At 47.5% G+C, this 18,202-nt stretch overlaps 1 protein-coding gene across 1 annotated transcript in view; it reads right to left on the reverse strand.

The window, feature by feature from the left end:
- The window catches only part of LOC147717640 (E3 ubiquitin-protein ligase TRIM39-like), a 548,239-nt gene that overhangs the window by 391,766 nt on the left and 138,271 nt on the right, over positions 1-18,202 (reverse strand). The window contains exons 4-5 of the mRNA XM_086924434.1: positions 9,833-9,855; positions 202-311 (exon numbers count right to left, since the gene is read on the reverse strand). Coding sequence (XP_086780560.1) covers positions 202-311; positions 9,833-9,855 — 133 coding nt within the window. The remainder of the gene's footprint in view (positions 1-201; positions 312-9,832; positions 9,856-18,202) is intronic.

Below are 18,202 nucleotides of genomic sequence, written 5' to 3' on the forward strand. Positions count from 1 at the left end.
ATCTGAGAAATCCATTTTAAAATTCCTATCTATGACAATACGTTATGTATCACTTCTTAGGTGTTGAACCATGCATATATTTTATGACATTTATGTCTATCATATTCATGACAACTAAATAGGTGACTTGATAAATATAGCCCTTTACGGTTTACTGGGCATTTTTTATATTAACACTGCGTCAAGTTTGTAGTTTCTCACCCAGTGATTGAATTATCTTTATCTGCAGGTCCACTTCTTTCTCCTCATCTGTATGCTCTTCCCCCTTAAAGGTATTATAAGATGAATGCACAGTTTTCATGTTTTCATACCTAGAAAAGAGCCAAATGGAAATGCTATCAAACTTCCATCTGTTCAGGTAAGGGTAGTTGAGAAATTCTGTATTCTCTCATATAAAAGAGAAAGTAGAATACTGTAAATAGGTAGTGAGCAGGCAGAGAGAGTCCCTCTGGGAAAAATTAGGAATGGAATAACTTGGTATGGATAAAATGAACGTGTACACTGTGATAGATAAAAAAACTTCACATGGTAAACGATCTGAATGGGACTTCTTTTATTAAATAAAATAGGACTATAAGACCCATGAGTAGTAGGATGAGGACAAGGAGTGCACCTCAACAGATAAATACATGCAGGAATTTCCTAAAGGAAATGGATTTATAGGGAATAAATACTAACGAATCAAAGAAATGATGTGCCCTCAAGAATAAGAATTGGCAGGGAACATATATATTGAGAAAACCAAACTGTCATTTCTAGCAAACATCTTCAAACATGCTAATAGTTTAAAAATGATTTACTGTCATAATTAAACCATATACCAATGCTCTGAAAGAGAAACAGTAAAGAAACATTTTTTTTAAGTCTGGTTACCACCTTGTTTTCATACAGCACATTATACCACATTTATACAGTTTCTAATTGTTGTAAATAAAGATAACTGTTAACCCTTTCAATGGTAATCAAGTTCGCATCGTCAGATGGATGGCCGTTTGAGTTTGCCTTGCAGGGATGCAAATTTGTGACCTTCCGAACACCACATAGTTCAGCGATAACTATTCAGCTCATTGAAACATACTGGACTAATAAATATCAAAATACTGTTTATAAAAAAAGTCTACAAATTAAGATGAAAACCGGCACTAAGAAAGTGATGTAAATGTATAATTGAGAACTAAAGAAAAATACAGCAGCAAAATGGTGGAGTAAGCAAAGCACAAAGAAAAACAAATCGCAAAATAAACAACAAGCTAAAATTTAGACGTATCACTTAAAGAGAATGGAAATTAGTTATGGCAGATTGAAAAATACACTAATGGAAAGCAAAAGTTAAAATATAGGAGAAAGGAAGAAGTAAAAATATCAAATAAAAAAAGGAAAACCAATCAGACATAGCTAATTAGATAATTAAGACACAATATATAACTGAAACTAGTGGAGAAAAGAAAACATTACAGAAAGAAGGTGAAAGTAAATACAATTAAAAACAAACAAAAGGCACTAAGATAACAAATAAATAAAAAAGAAAGATCTTAAAGGAACACATTGGTAAGAAAAGGTGAATATAAAGAAAATAACCAAGGACAATGCATAAAGAAAAACATGAAATAAAGAAACTTAACAGGACGATGAAGAGAATAGTAATGCAATAAAAAACTAGACCAAATTAAATACAAAGTAAATATACGATTCTAGGTCAGGACCGGAGGCTTCGGATTAGGCTTTTCTCTCTTCGCTGTTTATTCACATAACGCCACACAGCAGCCAGAAAAGCATCAAAACGTGAAAATGTTTGTATTCCAAACACAGGAATCATCAGAAAAAACATCATAATAACATTTCTTATAACTACAAGTCCCATCAGACCAACATTAGGCAGTCCTTTCTTAGTGTCCATAAATCCAAATATAAGGCGTCCATCTTGTGAACTCCTCCTCTTTCTTCGCTGCTTCGCAGCCAGTTAAGTGCTCTTTCTCCCTCTCTTTCACAGTTGTGTCTGAAAGGGTTTTTTTCTTGTTTGTTTGATACTTGTATAGATTCGTTGCCTATTTCTTTGGGGGGTCTGTGGGGTTTTTCCCTTCCGGAGCCCCTTCCATCGCGGGGACGCCTTCGCCCCTTACGCAATGTCCCCGTGTGTTCCGCGGTGTTGATATCACCGCTAGAGGGCGCCGCAGCGTCTCGCCTGCCCTAGTGCGGCTTCCGTCTCGCTGATTTGAGCCGCGCTGGGGAGACGACGTCGCCGGAGCCCTGTTGCCGCCTCACCCTGACGCCCTTCTTGGGTTGTATTATCCTGTGTTTGAACGCCCCGTTGGGGGTCTGTACTGGTGGTTGTGACCACGTTGACGCCTGCGGGCAGTTTTGAGCACCTTTTCCGACGCCTGCTTCCGCTGGGGTGTTACCCGCTCAAGCACGCTGGGAGTGGGTGTGACCCGGACTCTGGAGAGAGGGTCGGCGCGCTAAGAAGGCTGGTGCTGCCTTCGTGACTGCCTGGTTCCGCCGGCTTACAAAACCTTGCTAACCTCCGGTTGGCCCATACTTGGCGGTTGTTCTGCGCCATCGGAATCCTCAGATACCTATCTTTCATTGCTGCGCGTTGTGTACGCCATGGCTGAGGGGTATTACGTCGAGGAGGAGGAGTCCCACCAGTACCTCCAAGACGACGAATTCTATGCGGCTGTAGACCAGTCCATTTACCGTTGCGTGCAGGGAATTGTAGGGCCTATGGAGGACAGGCTATCAGCCCGCATTGTTGAGGAGTGCGCCAAGTTGGCGCCGGGCCTAGCGGGGGTGCCCGCCAACGATCCCAGTCAGCCACCGGCGGCCAAGAAGGCATGTAGGGACGCGGGTCCCAGTGGCGCACAGGGCGTGGACAAGGACGCCTTCGAGCGCCTATGAGACGCTTTCCTGGCTAAGGCGACTGTGCATACCCCTACGTCGCTCCCGCCTCATGTCCCCTCGACGCCGGCGGATACTGCCCCTCCCTCCCCGGGAGGTATTTCCCCCACGGATACGGACGACAATGATGAAGACTGTGCGGTCTTGGCGACCGTCCTCGTCCTCGACTGAGTTGTCCAAGGACACTTCGGGCATGCTCGACCCGGATGAAATCATGCACCCATGGTCAGCGGCTTGGGCGCCTGGGGACAAAGTCGCGCAGTTTGTGGCGGGCCGCCTCCGCAAGCCCTTGGAGAAGGAGGCGCGCAGTTGCTTGAGGGGGGAATGCCCCCGCCCGACTTTGGATGGAAAGGTGGCTATGACGCCGGAATTGGATGGAAAGATGGCCACTTTCATGGCGAAGTTTGTGAAGGACCCCCGTAAGGGGATCGACCGTTCGTGGCGCTCCTGTCAGGACAAGCTATTGGACACCATTGGTCCCCTCACCAAGATCCTGGATATGGCAGAGGAAGCCAAGGTGTCGGGCAAAGCCATATGCCCGGAGGTGTTATCCAATTGGGCGCAGCGGGCCGTCATATTCTTGGGAAACGCTAACTGCGCCCTCTCGACCGAACTGCGGCGTTCTCTCTTGATCAAACTGGACCCCAAGTTAGGAGACTTGGCCTCCTCGGAGGCTGGCGCGGTCGCGCAAGGGGGTCTCTTTGGAGAGCCATGTATAAAGGAACTGGGAAAATTTGTCTCCACTTTCACTTCACTGGACAAGGCCCAGTCCACCATCAAGCGGGTCTTCCACCAGCGTTTTTCCCGAGGGGCTGGACGTGGCAGGGGCCTCACGACCGGCCGTGGAGGTCAGCAGCAACCCAATAAAGGGCATGGCTCCGGCAGAGGAAACTACAACTTTTTTGCGAATTACAACTTCTACCCGACGAGGGGTCAGCGTTTCCGAGGACGCGGAAACTTCAGGAATGACTCCGGCGGCAACAATTCCCACGGTGAGTGTGATCCCTGCGGATCAGGTTGTTATTGGGGGAAGGTTGGCATGTTTCCCACAGGCATGGGCTGCTATTACGACGGACGCATGGGTCCTTCAGACCGTGCGGGGGTTCCGCATAGAGTTTTACGATCAACCGCGCCAGTTACAGCCGCCTCGGCCCATAACTTTTTCTCAGTCAGACGTGCTGTTGATCGACGAGGAAGTCTCGGCGCTGCGCAAAGGGGCTATTTGTCGAACAACGCGTCACCCCGGGGGTTTCCGGAGCAATATTTTTCTTGTGGAAAAGGTGGACGGGGGCAGACGGCCAGTCATCAACCTCAAGGAGTTCAATGGCTGGGTGGTGTACAACCACTTCAAGATGGAAGGCATCCATCTGTTGAGAGACGTATTGCTCCCGAACGATTGGATGGTTCGCCTGGACCTCAAAGATGCGTATTTGGTGGTCCCCATCCATCCTCCTCATCGCCGTTTCCTCCAGTTTCGCTGGAAAGGCATGGTTTTCGAGTTCAAGGCCCTTCCATTCGGGCTTTCCTCGGCCCCTTGGTGCTTTACCAAAATTCTGCACCCGACCATAGAAACCCTGCGGAGTCAGGGGATTCGGTTGATCGTCTATCTGGACGACATTTTGCTGTTGGGCCAGGACCCGAACAGGTTGACCGCTCATCTTTCGCAGACTGTCTCCCTATTGCAGGGTCTGGGTTTTATTGTCAACAGGGAGAAGTCGGCACTGTATGTCCCCACAAGGATCTTCCGCGACCTGGAGGTGATGCTCCGAGGCCTGATCTGGAACACGGGGCGCCCGCGAGTAGCCCTGGCGAAGCTGTACTCACCGACGGCAGAGGGGGGGCTGGCAGTCCCCAATATGGAGTTGTATTACCTGGCAGCACAGCTGCAATGGGTCACATACTGGCTTAGCGACTCCCACCTCGACGACACCGCCAACGCAGACTACCAATGGACACACCCGCAGGTGTGTGCCCTGTTTCACCCACTGACCAAAGGTCCCCGACCCCTGCCCCTGCACATGGCCGTAGCCCGCAAATGTTTCCTTCGCTGCCTAAAGCTGACAAGGAACGTCAAACCGTATGCTCCAGCCCTCCCCCTGCTGGGCACCCCCCGGAGGAATGGGATGGTGTCGCCACGCAGCATGGAAACCTGGGTCGCAGCCGGAGTGGAGACTATGGGAGACCTCTACACGGATGGGGGCCTACTTCCTTTTACGGAACTATCGGAGGGCACTGGCCTGCCGCCAGGCCAATTCCTGCTCCACGCGTCAGTGGTGAGGGCCTACACGGAGTCCTGGGGGGACATCCAGGAGGAGCCACCGCTCCATCACTTGATCCAGTACCTACACGTTATGGGCAGAGGATCACACATTACACACTGGCTGGCGCAGGCGCTCCTCATACACACTCAGCGGTCCACACAACCAATTAGAGACAAGTGGGCGGCCCACCGGGGGAGGGATTGGACAGACAAAGAATGGAAGCTAGTCCTAGCCAGCCCTGTGAACATCCCACGTAACTCCCGATTCCGCACTATACAACTGTATATACTGCATCAGGCATACCTGTCGCCAGACAGAATAAATAAGTACTTCACGACAGACACAGCGGCCTGCCCCAGGTGCGACCTGCTAGACGCCGACGTACTGCATATGCTTTGGAGCTGCCCGACTCTGTCCACATACTGGGGGGAGGTGACATCGCTCCTGACGCACAGCACAGGCCCGGGGCTACCTAACACGTGGGAGGCATGCGTTCTTGGGCTATACAAGAGGACTAAACAAAATAGAACACTGGCTCGGTTCTGGGACCTAGGCCTCATCACGGCCAAGCGCCTACTCACCAGGCACTGGAAAAGCAGAGATCCACCGACTCCCGCACACTGGTACACATCCTTTCTCAACTGGGCCAGAGCAGAGGGCACGGCACTGCGAGGTGAGGAGATTGCGGGGTTGAGGCAATTCCCGATCGCACACGTCTGGGATGATATCCTGGGGTCCCTGCGGGGGGAGGGCGAGGCCAGAGGACTCACGCAGAGACAGCTGGGAAGGGCAGGAGCCCCGCGAGCGGCGACACCATAGACGGGGCCACACGCCGCGATGACCCCCGCCACCCCAACTGAGTGCGCGGCACTGACCCCCCCCAACACACATGCCACGACCAACAACCGGCCGCGCACACGAGGGCCCTCCACCACATAATAGATCGAACACTGCTCTTAGCAACTCTGCCTTGACCCAGTCCCCTAGAGTACACTTTCCCCCCCCTTCCCCCCCCATGTCCGACCCCCCCCACGCAACCCCAAGTTAAGAGTTTCACACTCCTGTCCATGCCAGCCGCGTGAATACCCACCTCCACACAGCGGCGGTCAAGTACCACTGCCTGGACACTCGGCAGGGAACACGGGAGCGGGTGACACCCACCGACGGTACAACAGGGGCGACGCATACGTCTGCCACACGCGCCGCACACTGACTTGACAGATGGGGGGTCACCACCGCTCACCGAACCCGTTCTGCACCAGCTCTGCAGCTACATACATAAGCGAGCCACTGACCCCACATTTCATTGATGCGCCACCGGCGCATACCTAACACGTCGATGGGACGTTGGTGCCGTGCGCACCGATGGTACGTGGCGCGGCACTGGCATCACAGACACGCTGGGAAATACTGATATGGTCATCCCTGTTTTATGTTGAAAAAGTTACTGGTTGAATTATAGAAAAATGTAAAAATGAGACGTCAATTTTAGAACTGACTGTGTGCGTAATGTGAAGAGTATACATATTCCACCAGTGAAGAGGCACGCCGGACCACGAGCGAGAAGATGCATAATGCCCTCCCCTGTAACACTATGTCCCTACCATACACAGATTTCTTGCAGCCGGCCCGCAGGGTTGTAGGCTCAGCTATATGTACTGCACCTTTTTTTTTCTCACAATAATAAACGTCTTCAAAAAAAAAAAAAAAAAAAAAAAAAAAACAGGGAGAAGTCGGTTTTCACGCCCACCCAAACGATGGTGTTCTTGGGCTTCGTGGTAGATTCGGTGCACTCGACTCAGTCTGCCGTCCAGAAAGATGGCCAAAATCAAACATGTTCTGCGGCAGACAATTTCCAAATCGCACACCTCTCTTCGGCAGGTTGCTAGAGTGGTAGGTCTTCTCTCGTCGTCAATTCAGGCGATTTTTCCGGGCCCTCTTCATTACCGGGCCCTACAGCGCCTCAAAGCGCATCATTTGCGCAGGGGGCTCTCTTACGACCACTTGATTCCCCTGTCGGTGGAGGTCAAGGAGGAAATGTCCTGGTGGCTCGCCCACATGGAGGCGTGGAACGGCCGAGTAATCTTCGGGTCCGTTCCGGACTTGGTGATAGAGTCCGACGCCAGCAGGTCCGGTTGGGGCGCCCGCTGCGGGGATTTCTCCACAGGCGGCGCTTGGTCTTCCGACAAGCAGCGGCTTCACATCAACTGCTTGGAACTTCTAGCAGGATCCTTCGCCGTCCGTTGCTGGACCAGAGACTCGGTGAAGTCATGTGTCCTTCTGCGAATGGACAATGTTTCGGCGGTTCGGTATGTGAACCATTTGGGGGGCCCGCGATCGCGGACGTTAGCGGATCTGGCGAAAGATTTTTGGGACTATTGTCTCGCCCATCAGGTCTCGGTAACGGCAGAATACCTTCCGGGACGGGCCAACCAAGTGGCGGATTGGCACTTGCGGTAACTGCGAGACTCCAGCCTGTGGAAGCTGGATGATAAAGTGTTCCACTGGCTGGCGACATGCTGGGGTCCTTTATCCATAGACCTGTTCGCATCCCGTCTGGACTTCCAGCTGCCGAGGTTTTTCAGCTGGAGACCGGACCCTCTGGCGGAGGCGACGGATGCGTTCCTCCAGGACTGGAGTCAGGAACGACCGTATGCCTTCCCGCCTTTCTCCATGATAGTGCGGGCCGCGGCCCAGCTTTGCCGTCAGGTGGCGGACGTAGTGATGGTGACGCCCGTATGGAGGTCGCAAGGGTGGTTTCCAGTTCTTCTGGAACTTTCCTGGGATTCTCCAATCCTACTCCCCCGGCTTCCTCGTCTCCTCAACCCGGACGGGGATCCTCACCATCTCCTCCAGGGTTCTCTCCGCCTCATGGCATGGAGGCTTTCAGGAGACGCTGGTCGCTCCCTGGCCTTTCGAACTCGGCTCAGCACCTTTTGTCCAAAGCCTGGGCAGGTAGCACTGCAAAAAAGGTATAGATCGGCTTGGACCAGGTGGGTTCGTTGGTGTCTTCGACGGGATTTGGATCCCATGGTCGCAGGTCTCGTTCCCATCCTGAATTTCCTGGCGGAACCATCTACTGCCGGCTTAGCATACCGGACTATTAACACGATACGGTCTGCCATATCAGCAGCTCATGAGAAGTTGGATGGAGTGGCGGTCGGGGAACATCCCCCTTGTCTGCCGACTCCTCATAGGAGTGCGCCTTGCTTTACCGCCGGAGCCACGGTATTCTGTCCGGTGGGATGTTAACGTGGTGTTGAACCTTTTTCTTTCTTGGCAGCATAACAAGTATCTCTCCTTAAAGGAACTGTCAGCTAAACTGGCGATGCTCCTCTGTTTGGTGTCATGTCACAGGGTGTCCGACGTGCGTGCCTTAGATGTCACGGCGAGAGCTTTTTCCCCGGATGGGGTTACCTTTACAGTGGGCCGCCGCACGAAGTCTGCTACGAGGTCTATTTCTTACCCGGCTTTTGCGGATGTCCCCAAGTTGTGTGTGGTGCAATGTTTGAAAACGTATGAGGATGTCACGACAGAATTTCGCCCTCCGGGCGAGCGGCAGTTACTCATATCATTGCGCAAGCCTCACAAGGCGGTCTCTTCCCCCACTATAGCCCGTTGGGTATTACAGGAAGCTGGTATTGATACTAAACGGTTCGGAGCTCACTCCGCAAGAGGGGCCATGGCCTCCAAAGCATTTGCCCTTGGGGCACGTTTAGAAGACCTCATGCGCGCTGCGGATTGGTCTTCAGATTCCACCTTCAAACTGTTTTATTTCAAGCCGGTGGTGGATATTGCTAGTTTGGTGGTGAACAAGCTTTGAACAAGCATAATCCGAAGCCTCCGGTCCGGACATAGAATCGAAATTTGCCTAGCGTAGTAACGGTAAGTTTCAATTCTATTAAGGACACGGAGGCGAGGATTATCCCACCCATACCTCCTGCGGAGATCCCGCCGGTACTGGAGTAAGTAATCTTTTTCCGGATTGCAAAATGCATTTAATGTTCTCTTTGGGCATGTCATTGACTTATTGCAATGTTTCGTTGTCTTGCTTTCAAGCTTAGCGGGTATGGCATGGCTCACGTTGTTCTTTTTTCCGCCAGGTAATGATGGTGCGAAACAGGATCGTTGAGACTTTGGCCTGACTCGCGACGAAGAAAGAGGAGGAGTTCACAAGATGGACGCCTTATATTTGGATTTATGGACACTAAGAAAGGACTGCCTAATGTTGGTCTGATGGGACTTGTAGTTATAAGAAATGTTATTATGATGTTTTTTCTGATGATTCCTGTGTTTGGAATACAAAAATTTTCAAGTTTTGATGCTTTTCTGGCTGCTGTGTGGCGTTATGTGAATAAACAGCGAAGAGAGAAAAGCATAATCCTCGCCTCCGTGTCCTTAATAGAATTGAAACTTACCGTTACTACGCTAGGCAAATTTCGATTCTCTCCCCCTGTTGAGTAGCAAGTATTAAGAATATTAGCCACTTGTGTTTGATCATCTCTAAATATCTAGGACAAACAAGTACTTATGGTAATATTGTAAAAACTATGTTATCTAATTTGACCCATCAAAAAAAAAAATGGGTCTTCAAGGGGCACAAATACACAAGTAAAACTGCAGTATGATGCAAGTAAAACTTTATATGGTGAGCTGTTAATACATGCTAATCGTACCTGCTCAATGTGCTCTTCATATCCTGGGGAGAAAAACACAAACAGTTCAAAACAGAGCTAAAAAAGTTATATTTCAAAAAGTTACTCATAAGTGCAAAAATCTCAAAGAACTACAAACAAAAATTTACAGATTAATAAGGACCACTGACTTATTACCACCCTTCACAGACCAAGCAACAAGTGCAGATTTACCTGATTAACTTAAAAAAGCGTTTAATGCCATCGGAATCAAGAATAATACTGCATCATTATAACAACAGTGGTACTCAGATAAAGAGATGGTTGTCTGGAGGAGGAATAAATTCTGCTTGCTGTGTAATCTGTTTATCCGTACAGCCAGGGGGTTTGGCACCAGTATGGAGTAGAGTATCTTTCTCCAAGCACAGGAGCAGTAGCCCCTTCGTGCTTTCAACAGTGTCATGGGCGGGGCGGGAAGGGGAAAAGGGCAGTGAAGAAAGACTACCTATTCACCCTGGCAAGCTTTCAACCCGTTTGCCCCCTTTATCTCCAATCCTCTCCCCTTCTTACCCAGACACCTAGCAAGTGGCCTCTGCTAACATCTCCTGTCAACACCTTCCCCGCCCACCTCCCCCCACTTACCTCTCTTCCCTTTCGCCCTCTTTATCTCCATTTCTTTCCCCCTCTTACCCAGACACCAGACCTTCGCCTTGGTTGAGTCCCCCGCCTCGGCCCCAACCGGATTTGCTTTCCTTGTGACCTTCCAGCAATTACCGACCCTACGCCAAACCCACAGAACCTGGTTAGGAACCGACCCACCACCTCGACAACAAGGTAACTGCTTAATCCTGCTTACCTACCCCACTTCGCTTCCAACTACACCACAGGTTCCTCTTCCATTCTCCCACACCCACGCGCCCCTCTTCTTCCACTTCCTGCTACCTGCCAATGCACTGCGTACTTTACCTCCCCTCCTACCCCTGACCTGCCCCCTCCTTTCCTTGCAGCACTCACCCAATCCGGCAACCCGGTCGTGATTAGGATCCTAAATAGATACGATTGAAACACCATCGACCCTTAATACAGCGCGACTCATGGCGCACCATCTACTTTGGTTCCCAATCAAACATCAAATAGTCATCCACTGAGGACGAATCATCAATTTTGTATATACTGTTTTTTTCACTGTGTCACCTTGCGTCCCTCGCTGTGTTCACCCACGTCACTCTTTACTTCACTATCACTTAGTGCACAAAGCCCCCTTTGGGTTGCCACCGCATTCTGTGCTTCTAGTGCTGCTATTTGACTGTTTTGTATATAAAATATGTCCTTAAATATATGATGCTATATGCACTTCTAAAAACTGCATTTTGGAGTCTCTTCCTTTGTCTCCCAGGTTCTTTTTAATATCTTGTATATTACAATAGATCTGCTTCTTTAGTGAATCCAATTGAGATATTGTTGTTTTAAGCATATGTACACCCAGATCTCAATCTGGTCTACAGGTTATACTCCTGTTGCTTTTTCCCTGGGATGTAGATTCACCATCTATAGGCTGAGGTATGAGGTCTGCTGACAAAGCCTAGAGATCTTCTGATATAGAATACATGTTCTAGCAAGGAGAGGGAGGATAGGCTTGTGGGTCTTTCTTCTGTCCTATTAGCAGGACATCTCCCTTTATGATATATGGTCTAGTTTCTATACTGACAGTTTTTGTATTATGCATTTTTCTGCTTGTTGCACGTATACTGCATGTTAGGACATGCTAGTTAAAATAAACATTTTAAACAGTCTCTGGTCTCGGTCAGATCTTATTGTGTGCTTCTCTGTAAGTGAGTAGGAGAGCAAGTGAGGTATTATAGCTAGCTGGATTTGGGCCCATGAGTACTAAGGTGGTAGGATGACCCAGTCCCTGCCGATCAAATTCCTATAATCCTAGTCCGTGGGCAGAATCCCTGCAACATGGCGCCACCGTTTGGTCTGGTACTTATTCCGCAAGACTCTCCTTCCAGCCCCCCAGTGTAACGCTTGGGCTTGTCCACAACCCCTTTTGCTAGCTGAGGTGGAGGGGGGGAACCTCCTATATGTCTATAGGATTTTCAAGCTTGAATTTTAAAAATGTTATTTTTTTTCAGATCTAATACTGCACTACAGTCTATTTTGCCTTCTTATATCTGCAATGGCTGTTGCTATTCCAGCGTCTAACTGACCGGTGGTTAACGCGGTTTTACTTAGCCACGGAGTCTCTGCAGCTGGGGCTGATGTTTGTGGTTGGGACAGATCCTGCCTATCGTTATGAAGTTTTTAATTCCTGGGTTACATTTCCTGCTCTGGATGGGAACGATCAATAGTTCCATGATTATACAAGAGCTGTAGTTCCCAATGATTATCGTCCATGTGCTTTAATCGAACTTCTGTTGACAGCACACCATCTGGTTTAATAGTGCCCTTCCTCACCCTGTTACTCTGGTTAGGCTTGGCCCTTTGTCTATTAATGGTGCCGGTTTTGGCTGGTTATACACCACATCCAAATTATATAACTTGTACCCTTGCAGAGTTGCGAGCGTTTCATACACAACTGAGTCACATTCATAGAAGTGGTATACAATTTATGTCACGTATGCTTCAAGTGGGTCAGGCTGGTGCTGCTTCTGGTCAAACAGCACACAATGGGGGTAGTAATAAGTTCTGTCTTTGTTGGCAAACCTCCTCAGAATCGTGATGAGTTACGTTTTTGGCTGGCTCAGAAATTTTAGTAGCTGGAGGCTGTTTTTCCAAACACTTCTCCTGTTGAGAAACACAGGATACTTACGATCAGTTTGCTGAGTGGTGACCATACGGAGGCAGACACTCCACCAGCGCCTGGAGGCGAGAGCAACTGATACTTTCATTGCATTGGAAACAGCGGATACTAGGGTTCCCCCAGCGATAGACTATGAAATAGAGCTCCTAATTGAGGTCATATTAAACGCGCTATTAGGGACAATCAAACTTTCTTTAGGATATTCTTTTAGCAGAAGTCGATTGGCCATCCCCCTTTGTTTTGCCCTCTTCTGCAGGGGAGGATATAATGCTCCAGAGTTTTTCTGATTATGCCCCGGAAGATTCTTAGCTAGTTTATGCTTCGGCATGGGCACTTTCCCTGGCTCCTGCGTTATATCACAATCAAGCAGGTTGGGACAGATTTGCCAGAGCATGCAATTCCTTTGCGATCTACACCACAGCCCCAACCCCAGTAACCAATTAAACGTGAAGCAAAGGCTTCTCTCAGTGACATTCTTACACAGTTGGAATGTCGAGTGTAATTGAACCCTGTGTTTCGTCAATGAATAATCCTCTTTTTCCAATATCCAAACCGGATGGTTCATATCACATAACTTTGGACTACAGACATTTGAACAGTCACGTTTGTACCTTTGCAGTACAAAACATTCAAAGCACTGCATTGATACACAACATTGTTCGTAAAAAAATTAAAACCACTTTGGATATTTCCCATGGATTCTTTAGTCACGCATTTGCTCCAGAGACCCGTAACTGGACATCTTTCAGCGCGTTAGGCAATCAGAAATTATATACACGATTGCCTATGGGGTATAAGAATAGCCCAGGTGTGTTTGCGGCACGCATGGTTTCGATTTTGCATGTAATTGATCCAGATGCTTCCTCATAGGTCGATGACGTACTTGACTGATGATGGCTTAAATCCACATCTTGTCCGCGTGGACCGCATTATCACACATTTTGTTGAGTTGTGTTACAAATGTAATTTTGCTAAGTCTCATATTGCATTCCTGGCAGTGCCTTTTCTTGGTAAAGAGCTCAACAATAAAGGTAGGGGGTTGGTCCCCCACTTTCTGGAGCGCTGTGCACAATTGCACCCTCCGTCCACTTTTAAATAGTTACATGCAGTCTTTGCTGGGTTTTTCTATATTTCGGGAGGCCATACATTCCAGATTATGCCCATCATATCAAACGTCTTTACACTTTGATACAACCCTCTTTTTCTTCTTCCTGCTTTGCTTCCAGATCACACCAAGATTCTTCGGTCCTTGCAGTCTAATCAGCTCACAACCAAATTCTTGTTAACGCGAGATAATTCTACAAATTTGGTCATAAGGATTGTACCAAGTGCGCTGGGTTTTACTTACTTGACGTTTAATAAAGGGAATACTACCCCATTGCTTACAAATCACATTTGTACACTTCTACTGAAATGAAGTTTTCTTCTACTGAAAGCAGGCCCTTGCCTGCTTTGGAAGCTGTCACAAAGGTGAGTGTTCCAAACGAAGACTTTACATCCCCATTGGATTCAATGGGCAAGTTTGTGGTCATCTGCAGTTTTTTACCCTTCTTTGCGGACACAGGAGTTTTTACAGTATGAACATGTCCATCGAGCTCAGTTGTCTCTGCTTCCTCTTGATCAGTGTAATTGTATAATTTACACTGTCTGTTCCGCTCAATTGGCCGTAGGTTTTAAGCATGCTTATTCCTCTGCCTGAGCAATTGTGGTTGGCATGCTGGTTGATGGAGACTTTATATCTTCTTTAGTGCACACTCAGCCAATTGTGCTGTGCAATCACCGAGAGACTGAGCTTTGGTTTTAGCCCTTGAGTTTGCGGATCCTGAAGTCCCAACACTTATAGCGTGTGATTCTTTTTACTGTGCACAATTTTTTAATGACTACTTGTTTTTCTGGTCACAGAATAATTTTTGTGATTCAAAAGGTAGCACAAAAAAGCATAAAACACTTTGGGTATGGGTGGCCGCCCTTAAAGAACGCTTGCCACGCACACATTATACTCAAATATGCAAATCAGTCTTGACCCTGTGCCTCAAGGGAACAGTCCAGCCCGAACTGCCAAGCCATGTCTTCCCTGGACCAGAAGTAAGCATCCTAGGACCGTTTTCTCATCATGTCATCAGAAGAGATTGCTCTTAAGTAAGGGGTTGATTGTGCTGTGCAATCACCGAGAGACTGAGCTTTGGTTTTAGCCCTTGAGTTTGCGGATCCTGAAGTCCCAACACTTACCGTGTGCGATTCTTTTTACTGTGCACAATTTTTTAATGACTACTTGTTTTTCTGGTCACAGAATAATTTTTGTGATTCAAAAGGTAGCACAAAAAAGTATAAAACACTTTGGGTACGGGTGGCCGCCCTTAAAGAATGCTTGCCACGCACACATTATACTCAAATATGCAAATCAGTCTTGACCCTGTGCCTCAAGGGAACAGTCCAGCCCGAACTGCCAATCCATGTCTTCCCTGGACCGGAATCTGGCATCCTAGGACCATTTTCTCATCATGTCATCAGCAGAGATTGCTCTTAAGGGGTTGTCCTTTGAGATTTAAAAAATGGGCTCTTTTTGTGGTAACAAAGCAGAAATCTTTCAGTCCCCCCCCCTCCGTCCCCCCCCCTGCCCCCCACCTCCGTCCGTCCCCCCCCCCCCCCCCATCGCCCGACACTATCAGGCTGTGGATCAATTCAGGAATCCATTGGGGTGTATATAGATTACTTCATTAAGGAATATGTTCCCCTACAAGAAACATTTGTCAAATATACCATGTATATGATTAACCTGGTAGATGGGATGTCATACACTTTGGAAACGGACATGTTGGCTACTTTAGACATCAGTTCACTATACACCAACATACCCCAGACTGAGAGTATAGCAATCATTGAACAACTGTTATACAACAGACCTAGACCCATAAAAAGGAACCCACCATGTTTATCATCACAGTATTACGGATTGCCCTACAGAGTAATTACTTTCTATAAGGTGGCAATTACTACCAGCAGTGCTCTGGCACCAGCATGGAGCTGTTTTTGCGTCAAATCTGGAAAATATCTATATGAACTATGTGGAACAAACATTTGCTCTCAACATTGACAATGTGTACCGCTTCAACATTAAATGCTGGAAGCGGTACATAGATGACATATTTCTGATCTGGATAGGAAGTGAGACAGACTTTGGTAATTTTGTCACATACCTCAACACCATCCATACCCATCTCACATTTACATCCACAGTACATAATTTAAACATCAATCATGACAAAGGGAGACTATACACTTCCCTCCATAGGAAACCCACTGAAAAGAACACTCTTTCTTACCAAAGTCAACATCCATGTGCACTAAGGGATGGACTGCCCTTCGACTAGTTCCTTAGGATACGCCGCAATTGCACCCTTAAAACAGACTACATGCAAGAGGCGGAGATACTAAGGACCTAACTAGTCACGAGAGGGTACCCAAGAGACTTGTAAGAAAAGTCTCTCATACGCGCCTCGCACTGCCCCAGGGAAGAACTTCAAGACAAAAGAGAAACCCAATCTTAACACCACCTTGGCGCACACACACCAATCAAGTCCGCAACCTGATCACTAAAAATGTGAATTTATCCAGAGAATTAATCCCACAATAGACACACCTCTGTTTGCCTACAAAACAGGAAAAAATCTAAAAGATCTGGTCAGGTCATTAACAGACTTAATGACCAACAGGACAAACACACTGACTACTGCATGGGGCCTACCCAAAATGAAAGGACATCACAAATATGGCAACTGTGTTTCCTGCAATTTCCCGTTCAATACCAACACATTTAAACATGGTAGTATTAAACACGATTTACAATTATTCTCTAACAGCAATACAAAGAATGTTGTTTATTGCACATGGTGTCCATGTGGCCTCCCCTATATTCGACAAACACAGCAACCGGTCAAGGCTTGCATTGGCCAAGATCGCAGCCGAATACGCAGATCAGTTGAAAACACACCACTTGTGTCAGATTACAATGTAAAAGGTCATACTGCTGATGAATTAAAGTGGTAAGTAATTGAGATCGCCACTCTTCCAGGAAGAGGAGGTGACATCCTTCAGATACTCCAACGGAATGAATGCCGCTGGATAGACAAGGTTAATTGAATAAATGAAGGGCTTAATTCTGCTGAGGAATGGAGAGGATAGGTCACTACCCTTTGCTAAACAACAGTCCCGGATATAACAATTGTGGCCTGAACACACACGTAGGTCATCTGACACCCGACTCTGCTTGCTTCAACAGCTTTATTCAATTCTTCTTTGCTGTGACATTTGACTGTATATATTATATCTACTCTCGAAATAAGTGTTCACGAAGAATTACAACTGTGAAATGTCTGCACGCATGCAATGTTCACTCTCCATGAAGTGCTCCGCTTGCGTGATTGCATATTATAAATACCAGCTAAATTCAAATTTTTGTAAATATATAAAGTATATATGTCATTCTACCGGATCTTCTTTTATTTAGTACCCATCACCGATATTGTGCCTTAATTTCCACCTATTAACAGAGAATTCACCACTGTCATTAGCACAGCAACACCACCATTGTGCCACAGTTCTTCATCTCCCAATTAGGTCTTTTTTCACTCTTTACCGATCACAGAAACAGAGCCCCGGATTGCTCGGTGCAGCTGATTTCACTAGCTAGGTCTGCCAGTTTCCCTTGGCAAAATGAGCGTGAATCCCTGTATATAACAATCCTCTCTGGATGAGGATCCCTGTCATTGTACCCGATCAAGAGGACTGATGCAGCCTTTTCTGAATCTAAACGCAGAGCGCTGTCCCGCTTTTCTAATCTTCTACCGAAGTTAGAAATGGCACATCCAGGCCACTTGGCCCTTGCGCTCAGCCTTTATTTTAGCATACCGACCCCATTATCATTAATTTTTGAATTTCCAGAGAAACTACCAGTGCATTGTTAATCCACAAAGGGATTCTACAACGCTATGGCTGTGGCGTAAAATTAATTGAGCCCCTCTGGCCTACCTACATACCCATTGGATTGACAGCCTGTCCTCACATTGAGGTAATAACAGCACGGCTTGTGCAGGGCGTTACACCGGGCGATGAAGTCAGGCAGAGGAGGGGCAGGGTGGGGGGTAGTAAAATGCGGGATATGGACGTTGTTAAGTAAGTAACGAAAAAAAAAAAACTAATTTAGTTACCAGCGCTGCATCGCCAAATGTGATGCAGCGCGCGCAACGAAATTCGTTTTTTTCCGGTACTTACCTGACATCGTCTATATCGCGCATTTTACAACCCTCCACCCTGCCCCTCCTCTGCCTGACGTCACCGCCTGGTGTAACGCCCTGCATGAGCAGTGGCTGGGTAAGAACCTCTGTGAAACTTTTATTTGATTATACATAGCGCATTGTCCAATTATCAGTAATTGCAACATTCTTCTTTACTTCTTTTCTCACAGAGTACCCGAACGGGTCCTTATGCGAGTAAACCCTTTTCCTATATTCTTCACGTGTGGCACATCATTTTCACAAGGTTGCGCAATCATAAATTCAGCTGCCTTTTATCAAACGGCCTTTATTTTCCTTTTTCTGCATTTGCGCCGG

This window comes from Lissotriton vulgaris, chromosome 5, assembly GCF_964263255.1.
Source record: "Lissotriton vulgaris chromosome 5, aLisVul1.2, whole genome shotgun sequence".
In the NCBI taxonomy this organism is placed as follows: domain Eukaryota; kingdom Metazoa; phylum Chordata; class Amphibia; order Caudata; family Salamandridae; genus Lissotriton; species Lissotriton vulgaris.